The sequence below is a fragment of the Petromyzon marinus genome, chromosome 35 (genome assembly GCF_048934315.1).
Source record: "Petromyzon marinus isolate PM22_M1 ecotype Great Lakes invasive population chromosome 35, UKy_Petmar_22M1.pri1.0, whole genome shotgun sequence".
Classification (NCBI taxonomy): domain Eukaryota; kingdom Metazoa; phylum Chordata; class Hyperoartia; order Petromyzontiformes; family Petromyzontidae; genus Petromyzon; species Petromyzon marinus.
The window spans coordinates 9,399,567-9,421,893 of NC_133701.1; the positions used below are offsets into that span (position 1 = coordinate 9,399,567).

Sequence of the window (22,327 nt, forward strand, 5' to 3'; positions counted from 1 at the left end):
TAGAGGACGGACGAAGATTTACATGTTGCTCTTGAGCCACATTGAGAAATGAGAGGAGAGGAAGCGGCGTCTGACCACGACCACAATACGCTGCGGTACACAGACAACGGCGAGCATGTTTTGTTTTCAACAAGGCGAAGAGGCGGCGAGCCATAGGCAAGAGAAGATGAGCAGGTGTCAGAGCACTCCTTGAACAGGGGCAGCGAGGAGCGTCTGCGACGTATTAGATTATGGATAGCTGCAGATTCTCTATTCATACTGTAACTGTGGTAGAGCCACCTGAGTTACAAGTTCTGAGTTAAAATCCAGTTCGGTGACTGACTCAGTCCATTGCAATTGCATTTTAAGGGGCAAGAAAATGAATACCACTTTCTGTACATGGACAAAAACGGTAAAAGTAATGTCTTGCTCAACCAGTCATTGAGACGGTGCTCATCTCCTGTTTACTGCTACGAGGCAGTGGTGGAAAGTCCACATATCGATGACGGGAACAAGTCTATTAATGGGACAACCGCTGTTGACTCCCCCACAAATTGATTCTAATTTTATCAACCCCAAAGGGATGATGAGCCCCAGTGAACCTACAGCCAGGATTTGAACTCACAACCTTTCGACTGCAAGCCGCAGACTTTACCGCTGAGTCACCTGGCCAGATTGCCAATGGTGGCTGTCTTATGCAGACAGAGAAATATGGCATTTCCACTGCTAGATGAGGACTGCCAGTGCAGGCGAGTGCCCAAGACTCATTTGAGTGGGGAGACACTTCGATATGTATATGGGCGCAGCCCTTCTTTATCAATCCACTGCTGCATGAGGGCTCACCATGCCGTGCGTGGCGTGAAGGTTATTTGACCATACTTCACCATGTTGCTTAGCGTGGGTTTTCATTTGAAGAGACTAATTTTTCACACAAAGGCTGACCTAGAAAACAAGATTGTCAGTCTGAATGGGCGGTGGCGCAGTGGTTAGCACGCTGCGCTACGAACCCAGCTACCCGAGTTCAATTCCCGGTCATGGCCGCCAACACTCGTGATGATTATCTGAACCGGTCCTGGGCTTCGAATGAGTGTGCGGCAGGGTGTGTACACATTAGTATTGGGAAGACAATGGTGGCCGGGTGTGGTGCTGGCCACCCACCCCCTTCGAAGGTGCTCACTTAGAGCACTTTCCCCAAGAGTCTGTGGGTGATTTTTTCTTTATCTCACCATCTGGACAGAGGTTAACAAATAACAAAATAACTGAGCATTTTAATGATAATATTTTGTGAGTAACCTGTTGGGTCGCTAAGTTGCCAGAATTGCCAGGACAGCAAGTGGGTGTATTTATGAACCCATCCGTGCAGACCTTTTGAGCATCATCCTGTAGTACACGTGTGGGTTTATGGAGACACTCAGCCTTTGACAGAAAGGCTGACCTAGAAAGGGAGATTTTTCAAAATATTGCCAATGGACTCTCGAGTTTTAGATAAAGGTATCTCTCTGTCTGCCAAGAGGATAACAAGGGTGACTAACGAGCACGCATAACACGGTGATGTGATTAAAAGTTCGTGATTCGGGTGTCACAATTCCATTGATGGCTAAATCCACTGTCTCACAGCAACTCGTTTGTATTGTACATGTCATGTGTCACATCTTGTTCTGTCAGCCTATAAGAATGAACAGCCCTTTATCAATCCACGACTGGATGAAGGCCTACCCATGTTGTGTCAGACATGGTGTAGGTTTGACTGTAATTCACCACGCTTGTCATTGCGGGTTGGTAGAGACTCAGGCAGATGCTTCATATATCCCTGCCCACTGATGTTGGTCGTAGCCGGGAATTTAACTCGGGTAACTGAGCTGATAGTGCAGAGTGCTAACCCCATCACCATTGCTGCACACCTGTCTCAAAGCATCTTTCCATATCATGAATCACAAGTCATTGATTCTTGCACACGCAGATCGATGAATGTATCAAGCGCATAGGAGTCATAAATAACTGACTGAATGACAGAACTGATCAATGGTTACATTTATTCAGTTTTGGCGCTGTGTCTAATCCACTGCTGAATGAAGGCCTCACAACAATGTGCGAGTCTTGGGGGGAATCTGACTATACTTCAACATGATGTTCAGTGTGGGTGGTGAAAGGAAGGGATGGCCAGGACCAATAACCACTCAACACTAAACTAAAAGTTTACTTTTAGTACCAACACTGATGTCAGCTGTGGTGGGGAATTGAACTCAGGTCACCAAGTCTATAGTGTGGTGCGCTAATTACTATGCCACCGCCGCTTAAACTTCCTCCGTCCCATTAAGACATGATTACAAACAACCCTGAAGCTAGACAAAAACGTATGCTCTAATTCAGTCAATTATATTCAACACCAGGCCAACCATTTTAGGCGCAACACCTTAGCTTAACCACAAGGTTGCGCTGCGAGTTTGGAATAAGCACATCCATTACCACTGAGCTCTGCAGGGAGTGTTCATAACTAGGACAAGTCATCACATCACTTACACTGCTCTCCGTCTCCCCCTGCAGGATGCGAATCACTCCTAGATTCCAGGGGTCGGCAACCTGTGGTGCCGGAGATGCATGCGGCTCTTTAAGGACTGCTTCGTGCCGTTATTTATTTCGGACCACCGTCTCGTAATCACATGCATTGCAGCTCTTGAAATATTTAGTATTTTTTTTACAGAATTAGAAAAACATGGCTCTTCCTGTTATTTTGGTTTACCGACCTGTCCGAGACGCACCAGTTGCACTTCGTAGTCACGTAGCGTCGCTGGCAGGCACCGGCACACTGGTGTAAAAAATGCAATGCAGCCCCTTATCCATTTCCACTATTAGTAGCCTGACGTGCCCTGTTAGGCACCAGCTAATTAACTCTACTCTATCAACACATGGGGTGATTACAGCACTGTGCGTGTGGTCTTGTGCACGAGGTTAAGTGTGTGCATTTGGCATACCTGTGTACGTCTGAAATGGCATCCAGGGCTTTAATTGCTGAGAAGTCTGTGAGCCCACCAGGGAGAAGTGGACTCTCCTGTTGGACATAATGAAAACAAAAAAAACGAAAACCGCACGTCAGGATATACGATCTGCTTACGTGCGGTAAAGTAAAAAGAGACGTGTTTAATATTTCACGACACGTTTGTGTTAAGGTCAATGGAAACGCTGCTAATGTTGTGCTTCATTGTTTTATTTTTCAATTTGCTTCCTGAGAGATTTTACAAAAACAACTGAGAACTAAACCGCCGTCAATTATAACAACCAACGTTGCCAGAGTTAGCTGAAACTCATTCGCAGCCTTGACGAACCAGACGCTGCCAACACAAACGCACGATGGACAAAGGACTCTGTGTGAGGACAATGTCAAAATCTCACGTGCCGCCATTCCCATCACTTCGGTGAGCAGTGGGAGTAGTCCTGTATTCGTTTGTTCTAGGACAAGTCATTCTAACATAAAGCAGAAGGAGAACTCCTTAACGAGAGATTCACTCTGCAACTTGTGTACATCTGTAAGTGATGTATCATTTATTTACAACCACACCACTGGTTGAATTCAGAACAGCAATGAGTGTGAGCACGTGGACTGCTTTGCCTGCTTAAATAAACAAGCTGAAAAGCCAGAACATTCAAGTGATCCTTTGTTTCATTCGGAGAACGAATGCAAGATAACGGTCCTAGTCAAGAGTTAAAAACAATAGCCTTCTAGAAAGTATTTCATTAAAACTAGTTTGGTAAATATCACATAAAAAATATAATATCCAATCTCGCATCTGTATTAGCGCGCTGTGTAGTTCGTTGCAGTGATTGGCTTAGGGGATTTGTAGTCTTCATGATAGAATGTGAAGTGTCCTCAGACGAACGGGTTGGCCTTATATTTCCAGGACATATGAATTAAGCAATCCATTGGCACCGTTAACAAAACCTCACAATCCTTGTCATTAATACTGGATCATAACCACATAAAAAAGAGTAGGCTTCAGTTTCTGTCAGAGCAGAGTTAGAAGGCAAAAAAAATTGGCTTGTAGTTTGACACCACACCTTAAGAGTGTGTGGTGCCGTGTTGGCGAGATGTTAACTACCTCACCTGGTATACAGGAGGTCTTGAGGTTCGATCCTGACCGACGCCGGTAATATTTGGAGTTTGCGTGTACTCCCCGTGGTCGCGTGGATTTTTATCTGGGTCCCTGGGTTTTCCCTCCACATTTAGAATTAACATGCGTTTACAGTAATTGGCTGCTATTAATTTCCACACTATAGGCCACTTCGTTGCGCCATTATTTGTGGGCAGGTTGCTTCTGAAAAAGAGCTATAGAGCTCAGTGGGCCTTGCCTGGTAAAATAAAAAAAACTAGTTCATAAAATAGTTTAGTTTACAACAATGGGAAATATTAAGATAGTTGACCCATGACCAATTTGGAATTGAAATTTAAGTACGTTTTCTATGAGTAGACACTGATTGTAACCATGAGGTCCCTCATTCTACTCTGCTCTCCCCCCCCATTGTGTGGAGCTCCCTTCCCGCCAGCCATCCCACGCTGTCGACTCCATTCCACCTGTTCAATAACAGGCTAAAAAAAATTCCTTTTTTTCAAAGGTTTTACTTAACTAGACTCCTGTGTCGTGGTCAAATCTTGTAATCTGCATTTCGTCCACTTCCCGTTGTCCAATCAATCCCTAATTTTGCACACGTACTCAGATCCGGTGACAATGCATGCCTCTATTAAAATCGGCATCAAATAATCAATGAATTGCCTCCATTCATGCAATTAAAACATTTTCATGGACGGCTTATTAATTATATATTTTTTGTGTAGGTGAAAAACGCCGCGGTCCCTAAACTGTGGAATCGGCTTGCACAAAAAGCAGGCGCCGCGTGTCTCTTGTAATCAAGATGTCATTCACTTCCCATTGTCCAATCGAGTTATTTACTTCTTAGTGCACTTTAAAATAAAACCATTGTTTTAAAAAAAGGTTTTAAAGGAGTTTTTATCTCAGCATATGACCGACTGCCTCTCTATATAAAATAAATATGTACACTGTTTTTGTACATCTTGGGATGCATTTGCTTTTAAACTCTACATGAGGTGAGCACATCCTTTTGCTCGAGGATTTTAAAATACCTTTGAGCGGGACCATACATTGACACAGACCTTAGCGTTATCCAATAACGACCCTAAAGATGCCATGCAGGTCGACTGACTATAAAGAGATCTTGACTTAAAGCTTTCATGACTGCAGGAATTCATATTGTTTGGGTCTTTCGGTAAAGTCACGTAGATAGGTTCAAAGAAAATAACAAAAAACTACGACGTTTCGATCGCAACACAAGCGGTTGTCATCAGGAAAAGGGGGTTAGCCTCTAAAGGCAAACTGTTTATAAAGGTTTAAAGATGGGCGTAGCCCAAGTGTGTCAGCAGCATGGGCGGGGCAGCTAATGTTAATGTAGGGAAAAAAAAACGACACCGGCAGTGGTTCTCCACAAATCAAAAGGCTGCCAGGCAAACATTGCACATCGCTCCACACTCACACTGCTGACGGTGGAGGTTGCTGCTAGAGGTGATGGTAGCAGTGGGTAATGATGGTGCTGGTGGTGGGCTTCCACCAATTAAAGGGCTACCAGGTCTAAAATGGAAACATTAACAGGCAGTTATGACTTAAACTGGTTGATAACGTCGTTGCAGTGATTGCTGAGTTTGTACCCATCTTCTCGGTTGAAATTGTGTCTATGTCTGTATATATGGATGGCCTCTTGAACAAATCTTTGTTGATAGCCTGTGGGTTTGCAAAGCACCTTCGTCTTAGAGAAATACATTTCGTGTGAGCCAACCGCATTAAAGCAGGTATTGGTCCTACCGTGTTTCAAATCTGCCTTATGTTCAGGAACTCGGTCCCAGACATGTCGCTTAGTTTCCCCAATTTAACTACTGCTGCAGACACTGCTCAGTTTGTAGACGCCGGGGTATTGCATGTCAGGGATCACATCCTTCACAGATGGGATCAGATCACGAATTTTATTTACTCTGTTAAATAGAACCTGGATATTGTTTTCTCATGATTTTGGATTTTTTTTGGTGGCCCCTGCTATGTATACCAAGGTAATGGTTTTGAATGGGTCTTCAGATGGCTCGTTCCCAAAGGTTTGGGTGATTGCTTTACGGATTACGTAGTCTGAATATCCATTCGTCTTGAGAGCTTGGTATACGTGTTTCAGTTCACTGGCTAGGTGATGGTCGGAAATACATCAAGCTCTATGGTGTAGAGTTTTGGTGAGGGAATTCTTCTGGGATGGATGGTGGTGGGAGTCAGGTTTTAGGTAGGCATCCGTATGGGTTACTTTCCTCTAGACAGAGTGGCCCATTGAGCCATCTGGTCTCTTTTAGATTAAAACATCCAAGAATGGTAGCGTGTCATTCTTTTCCACCTCCATGGTGAATTTGATGGCTGGGTGTATGGAATTGATGTGGTTGAGGAATTGGTTCAGAGCTGGTTGGCCATGTGGCCAGATGATGAACGTGTCATCTACGTACCTCTTCCAATAGGACGGACGTAGAGTGGATGCCTGGATGGTGTCTGTCTCAAATTTATCCATGAAAACATTGGCTACAACCGGAGATAAGGGAGAACCCATTGGGGTACCTTCAACTTGTTTGTAGAATGTTCCATTCCAGGTGAAGTATGTGTTGGTGAGGCAGTGTCTCACCAGGGCCGGTATATCAGCATTCAGTCCTTATTGGACCAAATCTTCAATGCTTGCAATGGTGTCAGGCACAGGAACTTTGGTAAAAAAAGAGACTACATCGAAACTAACGAGCAAATCACCTGGAGATAGTTAAATGTCCTTAATTAATGATACCAAGTGAGCTGAGTTAAGTACAGGTGAGGCAGTCTTACCAGTGAATGGTTGTAAGGTCTCAGACAGAAATCTGGCCAGTTTGTAGGTGGGTGAATCAATGGTGGAGACGATAAGACGAAGGGGTGTACCTTCTTCCTGATGACGACCGCTTCTGTTGCGATCGAAACGTCGTAGTTTTGTTATTTTCTTTGAACCTATCTACATTACTTTACCGAAAGACCCAAGGGATATAAAGAGATCCTCGCAGCAGTAAGCTGAAAGAGTGTTGATGCTAGGAAGAAAATATTCCCCCTGTAGTACCTGATAAGTGCAGCCAAGATGCTTGCAGCGATGGAAAAATATATATTTGTGGGTAATTTAAAAGCAGTAAGCCTTATGTGGCTGTGGCCAGTTGCGCAACAAAGCAGTGGAACGTTTCAGGTCCATGTACTGCCCACCCCGGCTCTATCAGTACACATCTGATTTGCATTGCACTTATCCCATTGGCCTCTCTCTTTCAGGCCAATAATGACGCTTGCAGCCCCATAGTGGGTGCGCGAAGGACTATGCAGTTGAGGACCCATGCATTAAAAGTGCAAGGCGTGCAAAAGAGGACAAGGCAGGTGCCACTCCCTGACTGAAGCAGCAGGCACAGGGAGGTTCACATTGGCCCACTGCCCTCAAGCCAAAATACAGGGGGCAGCAGAACCTCAAGTCAGCCGGAAAGGGGCAGAGAGGAGGCATTTAATTACGTAAATTCATTACTTTAAGTGCTCCGAGTAACGGATTATGAGACAAGTATGGAAATCACAGTTGATTCTTATTCCTCATTGCAGAGTAAAATGGGGTTATCTACTCGTGATGATAATAATTGTGAGATCCCAGAACCTCTGCACAACCAGTTCAATGCTCTGAAAAAGGAAACAAGTATGAGCTCCCCGCACAAGCCACCGGTCCAGCACTTTTCCTATTGTAGCTCCACAAGCTGCTTGCACTGGGTGAAGGTGTAGCCAACGCAGCCAATGAGAGCCGAACAAAGATAAACAAGCCAGTCATCAGATAATTACTTCAGTCAGCTTTCTGTGGCACTGGCAAACTGGAAATACCGGCTGGGGCCTGCAGCTAGAAACATTCACAGCTCATTCAAATTGTCACTAGCAGTGTATAATACATATTACATCAGGATGGAAGGCAGCTCGGGCAACATTTTTCTTTCTTCAAAGAATGTCAATCAACAGATAAGATGATTATGGTGACTGCTTGGCAGGCCAGTATTGTAGGATGCAGCTGGGTTGCTCCTATGTTTTGGTTATATTTTTAATGTCATTTATTTATCCATGATAAGCTGCACCGAGTCTCTCTAGCCTCGATCTTAAAATAGGGTCCCCTGCTATAACTCACAGCCACAAATTGCTTTTATTTCTATATTACGAACAGCTATATATGAAAAAAATTATCTCTCACTGTAGTATAGAATTGTCTATGTTTTTGTGTATGTGATGGAGCTTTGGATGGCAGATTTCAGCCAGAAAGGCATCACTTAAGCAAAAACATTTAAATTGACTCGACTTGACTACGTAGAAGATAACAATCGCATGCACGCGTAAGACAGTTCGTGTGCACAATTGCCGGTCGATTGTCTCCTGGTCGCATCGCAGCAGTCTACGCCGCGCGTGTTAACCCATCTCCATAATCCACCGCGGGGCATCTGCTCGTTAAGCAGAGAATGCTTCTCTGAACCAGAAAAAAAGTTGTGTGTTCCCCAATGTGTTTTGAAAAAACTTTTTTTAAAATTGTACCAGGTAAGGCCCACTGAGCTATGTAGCTCTTTTTCAGAAGCGACCTAACCACAAACGATAGCTCAAAGAAGTGGCTTTACTTGTGGAAATGTAAAGCTGCCAAATATTCTAAACGTAAATGTTGATTTTACATGTGGAGGTAAAAACTGTAGGACCCAGAGAAAAATCCAAACAACCATGGGGAGAACATGCAAACTCCAAATATACAGGTGTGAGGGTCGGGATAAAACCCACTATCTCTCCTGCATACCAAGCGAGGTAGTTAGCATCTCGCCACCATGGGGTTTTGATTCAGTGGACAGCTGTGTGATCTAGACCAGCATTTCTCAACTTCAATCCACATGAAACCGCTGTCCACCTTGTCGTGATGACCAATTATTTTCACATATACGTACTCGAAACACTGCACGCGCAATGATTGGTAATCATAGAAAGTCGTAGCCTCCCCTCTGCCCTCCAGCAAACGATTCGTGGCAACCCCGTAAGCTGGGGTTGGGTAAGAGGGCGCAGGAACCCCTCGCTTGAGAACCGTACGCGGCCTGCGAAATTATAGCTTTTCTACGTCAAGGCGAGCAGCGGTGGTTGCGGCTCAGCCGTGTGAAGACCCGCTTGGGTTTCGAGCGTTGGTTGATTTCACGCGCAGCGCACCGTTCGCGACGGTCTCCGCTCGCCGGTGGCGGAGGTGGTGACAGCCGTGGCTGCGGTGGCGGCTGTCGTGGCTTTGGCTTGGTCCGGCGGCGGGGGCGGTGTCCCGGTGGTGAGGCTGGCTCGCCTGCCAATCTTCTCCTGCACAAGATGCATGGCCATGCCGAACTGATCCCTCGTCAGCTTGCCGCACTGCCGTGTGTCGCTCAGCGCCCTGCACGTGCACGCGTGAACATGAATGTCAGGCCTGTTAACGACGCCCCATTACCTAAAATGACGATTACACTTATACTGGGTAGGCCCAGAATTTTACTTATGTATGTAAAATTTATTTCGCAACGTATGTAGCTAACCGTGCTAATCAGAGGTGCGGAGGAAGGACAACAAACTAAAAAAAAAGCAGTTCTAAAGAAATAAAGTTTTCCATCTAGACGATTTAATAAAACGTCTCACGGCGCAAAACGTGGGGACTCACGCGTGCAAACTGGGAAACGTGAAATGTATTTAATCCATTTGTAGAATATGGACGTAATATGAACAAACAGAAATGGACAAAATCAGATGGGAAAAACACGATAAATAATATAACTCGCGTGGTAAATGTGGCACGCACGGGATGGAATTGTTGAACTGAAACTCACCGTCTGAGAAAGGAGTTCAAACAAACATGGCTGGGTGCGGGGGGGTCACAAAACCTACTTGCTGTACTGCCGGTATTGGCCACATAATGACCGAACAGGCTGGGAGTCTCATAGCACAAGATGTTCTGTGTGTAATCCACCAACCCCAACATTATTACCGTACTACACACTACATTACAGTCCATAATCCCTTCATGGTTGATAGAAGTAGCACCGCTTTTGGGGGAAGTCAACAGTGGTTGCTGGAGTATCACGCAGAGAATTGCCCTTGCCATCACAATGTGAAAATATCCACCAGTGGGGCTCAGTGCCACCAATGGCGAGACACCATCGCCCTACACTCAAATGAGCAGGGGAACAAAAACAAAAAACTAATATATTTGAACCACCTCCAAAGCGGTAAGCACTCCAACAACCTGCCAAGCCATGACATTAAGGGAAGCCTCGAATTTGATAGGGGGTTCGACATTACAAAGAACTGCGCAAGGGAAAAAATCACGCGTGCTCATACACGGACACATCAGGCACATGCACCTACACCTGCCAGCCCCTATTATAACGCACACACACAAGTGCTGATTCGTAATATAGCTAACACTCAAAAATTCAAAACACTCTGGTGTAATTATTAACGCTTTCCATTAACGAAGGTTGAAGGTTAGCTCTGTCCTATATTTTGTTTATCTCTCCATCTGACCGTTGGGGACAGCCAGATAGCTCTTGTAAAGATGACGCAATATAAATAAAACTCGTGTAAAAGTTGGTTGCGATAAGGAACTCAACCTTACGTAAAACCAGCCCAATTCATCAAAGGGTTGTCTAGAACTTGGCAATTACAACCCAACGCTAAAAGGATAAGCCTTGTCAACCACAGTGATGACGTCACACACCATACGCTCGCCTCCCCTCGCAATTACACCATGAGGCGTGATGTCATCTCGCGACGTCACGCACAGCGTGACGCCGTCTCATTATGCAGATCGGAAGGCGCTGTTATTGTTGTTAATTAAATAATAAATTCAATCCATCCAAACACAAGGCCGTGTCGGAAAGCACAACAGAATCCCTGCATGAAACGTGACTTTTATTTTATATTTTATTACCAACATCGCCCAAAAGCCACTGGTATCTGGAGTTGGTATTTGTGAATGATCCCGCTTTAGAGGCTTTGTGATTTTCATTCAAAAATGCAAAGCATCCTCGTGACAGACGTAACACGTCCCAGGACACGGAAACGACTGGCATTACGTCCGGCTTGCCCGCACATCACAAACACGTGACGTGTTGGAAGGACACAGCCCACTGACCAGATCTGAGCGAGGACGGCGGGAGAGAGGCCGGTCTTCATGAACACCTCCTTGACCTCCAGGCCCGTGACCTGGCCGTCCCCGTCCTTGTCCAGTTTGGTGAACATCTCGTCGTACTTGAGTCTCTCCGCCGCGCTCACCGCTTGGCTCTGCCACAGAGGCCGAACGGGAATGAATAAATTACGAGAGATGCCTCATGCATGTTGAAACAAATGCATTAATTAGATGTGTAATGATTGCCACCCCAAACACTCAAACACAATTAATGAGTGCAATTTTCGGTTGCAGCCTGTACTGTTTCATTTGTACTGCCTTATGTACGTTCAACTTCTTTCGCATCGTACATGGCCAACCATGCTAATTGTAAGTGCGGGGGAAGGACAACAAACCAAACACAAAAAGCAGTTCTAAAGAAATCTAGATGATTTAAAAGTGCGTCGCTCCAGTGACTTCCTAATATCGGAAGGAAAAACGTTCAAGACAGCCGCAGAAGTGCCTCTGAAAACACAGGATACCGTCGACTTTCTTTGTTCGATGGCTTGCCAAAAGCCGCTGCGAGGATGACCGGAGTTTGCGTAATGGTTTATGCTGTACTGTATCATTCGTATTGTCTTATTTATTCTACCTCCTCTGTACTACCGATATTTTTGCCTTCCTCATTTGAACTGTCCGTTTCATCCACACTGTCGCATTCATGCTGTCTGCGATTAGTTCCGTCTAGTCCGTACCATCCGCCTCGTCTGTATTAACCCGTTTGCAGTGCCTCGTCCACCATCTGTCTCGTTTGTACCGGCTGTAAGCCTATCGAAAAAAGTTGATTAAAAAATGTTCAATAATCAAAAACCGATCTGTTCTTAGGCACACGATTCGATGAATGAGATACGAGCGTAAGCACTGCTTTTAATTGACAAATCAAATAGTCTTGCCGTGTTTTGTATTTTATCCCGTCTTGCTCTGCGCCTACTTAATGCACCTGGGTTGCGCTGTGCTTGGAGAGTGCTGGACAATTCGAGGTACATGAGTTCAAATCCAGGTCACCATCAATGGTGGCTGAGTTGCACCTTGCAAAAGAAAGCTTCTGAGCTCAATGGGCCTTTACTCGGGAAATAGACGTCCGATTCTGATCATCTCACCCGAGTGACCATACAGAGAGTCACTTTCTGGGATCGAAATGATAGTTGTTCGAAGAGAGGCTGGTCCCTACCACAGACATGTCAAATTTGCAGCACTGGCTTAGTAAATTAAGAAAAGTAACTTTCATTCATCAAGGAAAGCCTCAATGAGTCTCAATATTTTTTCAACGTTGGGAATGTTTGGCCAATAGCTTATTCCAGACATAAAATTATATGAAACTGGACTTGATGAAAGCTATTTCCGCAAATGTTTAAACACGCCCAGGATATGATAAGTCACGGAGGGCAGTTTTCAAGTGAAACAGCTTTCAGTCAAAGCCTATGTTTACATTAAAGGGTTCACAGGTAAATGCGTCACAATGACAAGACAAAATATTTCAGCGGCAAAGTGCAGAATCCTTTTTGAGAAATGACATATTAAAAGTCGCCACTGCTGACAGTATGGGGCTGCGGTCGTCCTTGTCAAATAGTCGCTTAGCTCAATGGGGCCTCACCAGCTGGAATAACGCCGAGTGTGAGTCTATTAATCTCTATGTAACTCTATTAATATCTGTGTCACTCCGCGAGTCTCTATGTTAACGCTATGTACAGTGAGGGAAAAAAGTATTTGATCCCCTGCTGATTTTGTACGTTTGCCCACTGACAAAGAAATGATCAGTCTATAATTTTAATGGTAGATTTATTTGAACAGTGAGAGACAGAATAACAACAAAAAAATCCAGAAAAACGCATGTCAAAAATGTTATAAATTGATTTGCATTTTAATAAGGGAAATAAGTATTTGACCCCTCTGCAAAACATGACTTAGAACTTGGTCTTTTATACATGTAACAAGCTGAGATTAGGAGCACTCCCTTTAAGAGTGTGCTCCTAATCTCAGCTCGTTACCTGTATAAAAGACACCTGGGAGCCAGAAATCTTTCTGATTGAGAGGGGGTCAAATACTTATTTCCCTTATTAAAATGCAAATCAATTTATAACATTTTTGACATGCGTTTTTCTGGATTTTTTTGTTGTTATTCTGCCTCTCACTCTTCAAATAAACCTACCATTAAAATTATAGACTGATCATTTCCTCGTCAGTGGGCAAACGTACAAAATCAGCAGGGGATCAAATACTTTTTTCCCTCACTGTAGCTGCAATGTCCCGTAACTACCGCTGCTGCCGATGGCCTGGGGGTGTGTTCATCCGTGCAAAAGAGCTGCTAAGGTCAACAGCGCCTCACCGACTGATATAATGCAGCTTCAAAAAGAGCGGTGAATGCAAACGCCAGTGAGCAGGCACTCACCTGTACTTTTGGCAGAGCGAAAGCGGACGACACGAGACCCGGTTTCCTCTTGGCCGGAGGGATGAGCTTGATGGGCAGAGCGAGTGGAACGGGTTCCTTTTCCAAGGCCCGGTACACGAGGTACATTGCCTGCAACCGTAGAGCGTAACCTCCATCAGTTTAACACGTAGGATTTCACGATTGATTAGCAAAAAAAGTTTTCTTTGGGTTAGATCGCATAAATATAAATGTGTCGTTAAACCCACGACCACAGCCAATTAGTAAGGTTGTCACGTAAACAAAACTAGCCAATTAGTTACTAGTTCAGCACACCGGGTGTGTTAGAGAGGAAAGCCACAATATTTACAATTCGAGTACTACGTTTTGCCAAAATCCCATCAATAAAATCCACCAAATCAGAGCATCGCACTTCTCTCAAGGTGCAGAGCAGGAAGGAGACCTTCATTGGCGGCAGATGAAGGGGACCCGCGGTGGTGAGATTGGAACTACCTCCCTGTGGTCGCGTGAATTTCCACCAGGTCCTTAGTTTTTTCCCTCCACATTTCGAAACATGCATTTAGATTATTTGGCTACTATAAATTTCCACATGATGATAAGCCACTTCGTTGAGCTACCATGTGGCCAGGTCGCTTATGAAAAAAAGCTGTATAGCTCAGTGGGCCTTACCTGATAAAATAAGAATAGTTTATATTCTTGGTTCTTTCGGTAAAGTCACGTAGAAGGGAAACAATAAAATAATAAAAAAATATAAATCAATAAAATTATCACGAAAGAACCAAGAATATGAATCCCTGCAGTCACGAAAGCTTTAAATCAAAGAATAGTTTAATCGATAGTAAAACTAGATGATCGCTGGGCGGATTATGCAACTTGTGGATTAACTGTGTGCACCTTTTAAAGTTGAGACGGTGTCACAGTGTGCCCACGCAATCGCAAACACGTCGGCAAGAAATCATACTAAAAAACAATCAAAACTAATGATAAAAATAATAAAACAGTCGGCACATTCTGTCTCAACCCCCATTAAAAACAGGGAGGCAATTAATCAGTTTTATAACCTAATTTACGTAAACATGTTTTTCATGTGTTTTGTTATATTTGGGGCAACCTCCCCCCTCCTTTACCATGATTAATTTTGAATATTAAGTATACAGTTAGTTAAGCAATGTACTCGTCATCAAAGGCAACTGCGGAATGTTGACCACGTGGCTCAATTCTCTAGGGTCCACGCTGCCCACCAGGTTATCTATGCTGGGGCTGCTGATAGGCGGAGAAGGAGGAGGCCAAGGGAATGGCCACAGGTCTTCTGGCTGCAGAGGATTGACAGCTGCTGTCGAGTGAGGGTTGGCCAGAGGGAACAGTAACCCGCAAGGACCCCTTGAGTTGGTGCGCGAGGGTGGCTGCTGCTACACGCTGTCTAGATATTAAAAATGTAAGCATCTCGCCGTGCATTTTGCAACGCAATGTCAAGGCAGTGTTGCAAAAATGAAATATTGCGGAGGCCACACGCGGATTGAATCAGAACCTTTATTTATCTGGAGGAATCTGATGAGCTATGAAGCTGTTTGTCACAGATGTCAAGTAGCGGCGGGTGAGAAAGTTACAACAAACAATACAAAAAAAACCATAGGATTGCAAAGTATAGTAAAGGTAAGCAGATCACTACAAATAATTAATAAAATATGTAAGTTCAAATTGCATTAGTACATCAATTCTCAAGCTTGGGCAAGGCAGCAGATATTGTGGAAAGTGTTACGGAATCCACACGCGAGCATTATTGTTCTTCCTCGGCACAGAGATATTGACTGCACTGCGGTAAGAGCGAAGAAAATTCTAAATCAAATGTGGACCGTGCAGAAAATATTCGATGGGGGGGTGGGGAAATATGCTTTACACAAAAACTCACCACGGAAAACTCATCCCTGTCAAGAAAACCATCTCTGTCGATGTCGCTCAGGTCCCACACCTGCGGAAACAAACCCCCGCATCAGCGAATCTGCAACGCGACGCGTGGGTGGTGACGAGAGAGTTTTGCAAAAAAATATTTAGTCAGTGTTGTACTGCAAAACTGCCGCGGTTGGAATAGGTTGGTTAGGACGGCGTTCTGGGCTTGTAATCCTTAGTGTCGCCGATTACAATTCATCTCCAGACACGGCAGGTAAAGCAATAAAGCAAGTTTTGTAAATCCCCCCCCCCCCCTTCGGCATAGAACCCTTGACCTCCTGTATACCAGGCAAAGGTAGTTATCTCGCCACCACTGTGCCCTAAAACGCACCCGGCCCAACGTCTCCACGGGAAGTTTTGAGTTGAGCAGCACGGGTTTGACCTTCTCTCCTGACAGGAGACCATTCTGGGGCTTCAGGCTGTCGTAGATGCTGTCAAACTTGGCCTTCTCTTCCGGCTGCGATGCGCGGTGGGAGAGGAAGAAAACAGAAGTGATCGTTTGAAGGCTGCGTTTTAATTTCTTGCATCGTAAATATATAATCGTTAGTCGGTCGGTCAGTCGTTTTGATAAAATCACAGACATGAGCCATCTCTTTTGCAAGGCACTCCAAGGAGAAGTATACATTGTAGTTAACTCAATGTCCTGTATTTAATAAGGTGAATTTCCATTGAAGTAGGTGACCACTCTCCAAAGACAGACATTAATAACTAGTTACACCGAGTTATTTTAATCACCATAGTTATTTAAAACAAAGTCAGTGATTTGGAAATTGCATATTCCTATGGTAGGGGCGGGCCTAATCATGACAACCACTGGTGACTTCCCTACAAATTGAGTACTAATTTATCAACGCTGGAGGGATGATGGGACAATGAGTCAACCCCCAACCAGAGTTTAAACTAGCAACCTTCTGATTGCCATCCGCTCGCTCTCCCGCCGTGCCAGCTGGCCGGTTTATACCCCTGAATCACCAGGATAAGGACTTTTATATGAGCCCTCGTAGATTTACATTGCAGGTTTCAATGAGTGCAGTATGTATGCTGAACTTCTTTCACATCGTACGTAGTCAACCGTGCTAATCGGAGGTGGGGGTAAAGTAATGTCAAGCAAACCTTTACAGCCCAGGGGATGTCGGGGCCTTGAGGAGGAGCTATCATCGCTGGGCTATCGAGCTCCTGCAAGACACAGAAACACACACACACACGCGGACACACACACATGGAACACAGCACACAGTGGGAGCTAAGTCCCAAACAGCAATTCCTTCATAATAAACGTTTTTGGGTTAGATCGCGTTAGTTATAAATGTGTCGTAACCCTCCACCACCCAACACGGCCAATCAGCAAAAAAAAAGTGTCACGTTGACCAAAGACAAACAGTTCACTACGTTAGCCCACCGGTGTGTTGAAGAGTCAATCCACAACATTTACAGTTTTACAGCAATTCCTTGTTGAACGCGCTAGATGCGTTCCTTAAAAGTGCCACATTGAGCAAAGAATTACTACTACTGAATTACATTTGCACTACGAAATTAGCCTGCGGTCATGCCATGGCGGGACAAAGAGCTGAGATGAGGGTATGCCGCCACTGCATACTATATCGTTACGCGTACTGTATCGTTCTGCATACTGTATCATTTTGAGTACTGTATCACTCCGCTCAGCCGCGTAGCTCAAGAGAGTTCGTCGTCGAACGCTCAGAAACCGCGTTGTAACGGTGCGCGTTCTGCATTATAACGGTGTGCGTTTCTCCTTGTTGTGATGTATTCCTTAATGGAGGAACCGTGTTAAAGCGAAAACGTATTATGTGAACACCATGAGTTAAGCGAGGGTTTACCGTACTTGTGAAACATGCCGAATTACAGCGGCAAGCTGCCGATTTTTTTTTACCCTTTTACTAGATGTATATCATCCGTTTTCAAAGACATTTATAATGTATGAAATTTTTTGAAAAACATTTTTGCATGCAATTTTCACTTTTAAAATCGGTACGGTGTAACATGGTTTGATATATCTGCCGACTTGTGCTTAACTCAAAAGTACGAGTCAGTAGATCTACTCCTGTCTTGAAAAAAGTTCCACTGGAAGCATAGAGATGAAGGGGCCAGAGACTTTTCAAAATACATCCTTTGTCTGATAACTGATATTTTTCTTGCAAATATACCTTGCACCCTACGCTGTGCTTATTTGCATCACGTGACAACCGGTCAATATAATATATTTGTTGTTCACAACAAATGATTATGAAAAGGTGGTCGGATAGCTCCAGGGGTCTCATAATACCCGCTTCGGAATACTGAGCTGACGTCGCTGAAGATGAGAATTGATTGGTTCACAACACTCAGCCATTCGATGAAATTGCCAGTATTTACAGTGAGGGAAAAAAGCATTTGATCCCCTGCTGATTTTGTACGTTTGCCCACTGACAAAAATAAATTATCAGTCTATAATTTTAATGGTAGGTTTATTTGAACAGTGAGAGACAGAATAACAACAAAAAAATCCAGAAAAACGCATGTAAGAAATGTTATGAATTGATTTGCATTTTAATGAGGGAAATAAGTAGTTGACCCCTCTGCAAAACATGACTTAGTACTTGGTGGCAAAACCCTTGTTGGCAATCACAGAGGTCAGACGTTTTTTTTTGTAGTTGGCTACCAGGTTTGCACACATCTCAGGAGGGATTTTATCCCACTCCTCTTTGCAGATCTTCTCCAAGTCATTAAGGTTTCGAGGCTGACGTTTGGCAACTCGAACCTTCAGCTCCCTCCACAGATTTTCTATGGGATTAAGGTCTGGAGACTGGCTAGGCCACTCCAGGACCTTAATGTGCTTCTTCCTGAGCCACTCCTTTGTTGCCTTGGCCGTGTGTTTTGGGTCATTGTCATGCTGGAATACCCATCCACGACCGGTTTCTCAATGCCCTGGCTGAGGGAAGGAGGTTCTCACCCAAGATTTGACGGTACATGGCCCCGTCCATCGTCCCTTTGATGCGGTGAAGTTGTCCTGTCCCCTTAACAGAAAAACAGCCCCAAAGCATAATGTTTCCACCTCCATGCTTGACGGTGGGGATGGTGTTCTTGGGGTCATAGGCAGCATTCCTCCTCCTCCAAACACGGCGAGTTGAGTTGATGCCAAAGAGCTCCATTTTGGTCTCATCTGACCACAACACTTTCACCCAGTTGTCCTCTGAATCATTCAGATGTTAATTGTCAAACTTCAGACGGGCATGTATATGTGCTTTCTTGAGCAGGGGGACCTTGTGGGCGCTGCAGGATTTCAGTCCTTCACGGCGTAGTATTACCAATTGTTTTCTTGGTGACTATGGTCCCAGCTGCCTTGAGATCATTGACAAGATCCTCCCGTGTAGTTCTGGCCTGATTCCTCACTGTTCTCATAATCTTTGCAACTCCACGGGGTGAGATCTTGCATGGAACCCCAGGCCGAGGGAGATTGACAGTTATTTTGTGTTTGTTCCATTTGCGAATAATCGCACGAACTGTTGTCACCTTCTAGATTTAAAGCTTTCGTGACTGCAAGGATCCATACTCTTTGGTTCTATTCGGTAAAGTCACGTAGGTAAAAAATAAAACAAAAATCACGACGTTTCGACCACAACACAAGTGGCCTTCATCAGGTGAAGGGACCAACCTGTCCAGAGGACAGCGTTGGAGTGAAAAAAGTCAAGCGCAGGTCGCCTCCTTTAAGCTGTGAGTGGGTAAACAGAAAAGACACCATTGGAAAGATGGTTGCTAAGCAACCATTGGAAAGATGTTCTAAATCGAACCAAACGTTAAAGGAACTTTTAATGGTACAGTATATTCATTCAATTAGTGGCATCCCAAACTCTCACGGTGGTGCTAATGTATTTTTGATGCTATTTGCGAGCTTGCACAGCTTTACATTTTATGCTAATTCCTTTGTCAAGGCGTCTTTTCTGTTTACCCACTCACAGCTTAAAGGAGGCGACCTGCTCTTGATTTTTTTCACTCCAACGCTGTCCTCTGGACAGGTTAGTCCCTTCACCTGATGAAGGCCACTTGTGTTGTGGTCGAAACGTCGTGATTTTTGTTTTATTTTTTACCTACGTGACTTTACCGAATAGAACCAAAGAGTATGTTGTCACCTTCTCACCAAGCTGCTTGGCAATGGTCTTGTAGCCCATTCCAGCCTTGTGTAGGTCTACAATCTTGCCCCTGACATCCTTGGGGAGCTCTTTGGTCTTGGCTATGGTGGAGAGTTTGGAATCTGATTGATTGATTGCTTCTGTGGACAAGTGTCTTTTATACAGGTAACAAGCTGAGATTGGGAGCACTCCCTTTAAGTGTGTGCTCCTAATCTCAGCTCTTTACCTGTATAAAAGACACCTGGGAGCCAGAAATCTTTCTGATTGAGAGGGGGTCAAATACTTATTTCCCTCATTAAAATGGAAATCCCCAAAAAAACATTTGACATGCGTTTTTCTGGATTTTCTTGTTGTTATTCTGTCTCTCACTGTTCAAATAAACCTACAATTAAAATTATAGACTGATAATTTCTTTGTCAGTGGGCAAACGTACAAAATCAGCAGGGGATCAAATACTTTTTCCCCTCACTGTAGAGGATAATCCTATACAAGTGTAAATTTTTTTAACTGATTTTAGCTCTCTCATTGGGATTTCTCTCATCTTTGCTTACACACGAAAAAGTGGTGTCTTAAGAATCGACTTTAATAAACTAAAAGGACACAATTTTTATTTTGCCAGGTAAGGCCCCCTGAGCTATATAGCTAATTTTCAAAAGCGACCTGGTCAAAAACGATAGCCGAATGAAGTGGCTTTTCTCATGGCAATGTATAGCAGCCAAACACTCTAAAAACACATGTTTCTAAATGTGGAGAGAAAAACCGGAGTTCACGGAGAAAAATCCACACAACCACTGGGAAAACATTCAAACTCCAAATATACAGGTGCTAGGGTTGGGATCGAACCAACGACCTCCTGTATACCCATTAAGGTAATTAACATCTCACTACCGCGGCACCCCAGATAATGAATAGATGCATCGTTATTACATACCTAGCCGGTAACCTGAGTTCAACTGCAGGTTTGAGACACCCTTTGACTGGTTTCTCATGAGTAGTGAGTTTTCAGCCCAGTCATCAATGACTGGATCTAGCAGAATAAGGTATCTGAAATATGGCATTTCGCTTTAGGGAACATCCCACCCAAAAGCTATTTTCTTTTCATTTACAGGCATGTTCCAAGGTTTAGTGTCCTGCTATTATCCCTTTGGAGCCAACCAGCATCCTCCAGCCAATCATATCTTGATTAGAAATGAACTCTCCGATAGTTAAAGTAATCGATTAATCTACAGATTACCTGACTGATCCTTTCCTTGCGTGCCACTGAACGGGAGGCGATTGGTGGCGCATGATTGACGTCAACGGTCTAAGCGGCCGTATGGTGCTGGACGTGGTTTTTAGGGGTTTTCCCACTTTTAAGAGGATGGAATTGGGGGCCTGCTGAAAGGGACCTGAGTAATTAACCACAAAGAGTGGCTGTTAATATTTTATCGATTATTCCGCTAATCTTACCAGCTCTAAACTTAATGACAGTTGTTACGTGAAGACATTATTTGGATGATGCTGCATTTGAAGTGGTGCACGCGCGCGAATATAAAAAAAACTGAACACATTTGTAACTAACACTGTCGGGAAAAGGAGGATACTAATGGTGGCATTTTGGTTAAATGTCCTTAATCCTCGCACAAAGAGAGACCACTCAACTTCTACGGCCTCTCGGTGTGCCGTGAAGGAGAACCGATGCCTGAAACGTCGCCTATATTATACGTTTTCTTTGTAACGCCACATGGCGTTATTGACAAATGAGTCAGGAGATTCATAATCATGATTGGAGTAAAAGCCAGTCCTGCTTTCAGTACAGATGTGTCAAAACTTTACTGGCAATATTAAAATATTTTACTTCTTTCGTTGTTACAAACACTGAACAATAACAGGGAGGCAGCCAAGCGAACATATGTGAGTCCATTATGTAATTGAGTAAAATGTAATACTGCACACAGACAAGAATATTTAAACCACATGTCCAACAAAAGCAAAGCCAGTTTTACAACAACAGAAACTCACTCAGAGAAAACATGTTCTTAACAATTTTCAGAACAGTTTTGGAAACTTAATAAAGCTTTTTTTTAAACACATACAAATTCCACATCAATCATTCATTAAGCAACCTACAATTTTTTTTGACCAACATTTATTTTTAACAGCATTTTTCAGAACTGGTTAACTGTGCGCAGTGGCGTCTTCCAAACCACACTTAGCACCCATGCAGCAAAGCGACCGTACAAACGAACGAACAAAACAATCTCAGGGCCGGAAACGCTGCAGTTTTCCACGGCCGCTCTGTTCTCAAACGACAACGCTCGTCTTAGGCGGTCAGAGACGCGATGGCAATAGACAGCAGGTGGGCGAGAGATGGCGAAAGCTTTGAAGAGACTTACAAACTTGGGGACGGGCACGGGGAAGTCGAGGCTGCTCAGGGAGACATTGAGAGCGTTCTGCGCACACGCCACCAGCCTCAGCGCCACGTAAAAGCCCTGTGGGGCAAGGCGTAGTCGAGAGAGAGCATGCGCGTGCCCGAGTGCGTCAGTACCGTCGCTCCGCAGTCAACGAGCAAGAAAACAACACACGAGCAAGTGAGCATTCGGTTCCAGGTTTTACTGTACTTATTATTCACCGAAAG

At 44.2% G+C, this 22,327-nt stretch overlaps 1 protein-coding gene across 2 annotated transcripts in view; it reads right to left on the reverse strand.

Annotated features, from left to right (window-relative positions):
* LOC116948941 (uncharacterized) overlaps window positions 1-22,327 on the reverse strand; it is a 90,804-nt gene that overhangs the window by 43,471 nt on the left and 25,006 nt on the right. For both annotated transcript variants that reach the window (XM_032966243.2, XM_032966242.2), the window contains exons 5-12: window positions 22,086-22,181; window positions 16,697-16,759; window positions 15,915-16,040; window positions 15,546-15,605; window positions 13,640-13,768; window positions 11,218-11,366; window positions 9,273-9,483; window positions 2,952-3,028 (exon numbers count right to left, since the gene is read on the reverse strand). In XM_032966243.2, the coding sequence (XP_032822134.2) occupies window positions 2,952-3,028; window positions 9,273-9,483; window positions 11,218-11,366; window positions 13,640-13,768; window positions 15,546-15,605; window positions 15,915-16,040; window positions 16,697-16,759; window positions 22,086-22,181 (911 nt within the window). The remainder of the gene's footprint in view (window positions 1-2,951; window positions 3,029-9,272; window positions 9,484-11,217; window positions 11,367-13,639; window positions 13,769-15,545; window positions 15,606-15,914; window positions 16,041-16,696; window positions 16,760-22,085; window positions 22,182-22,327) is intronic.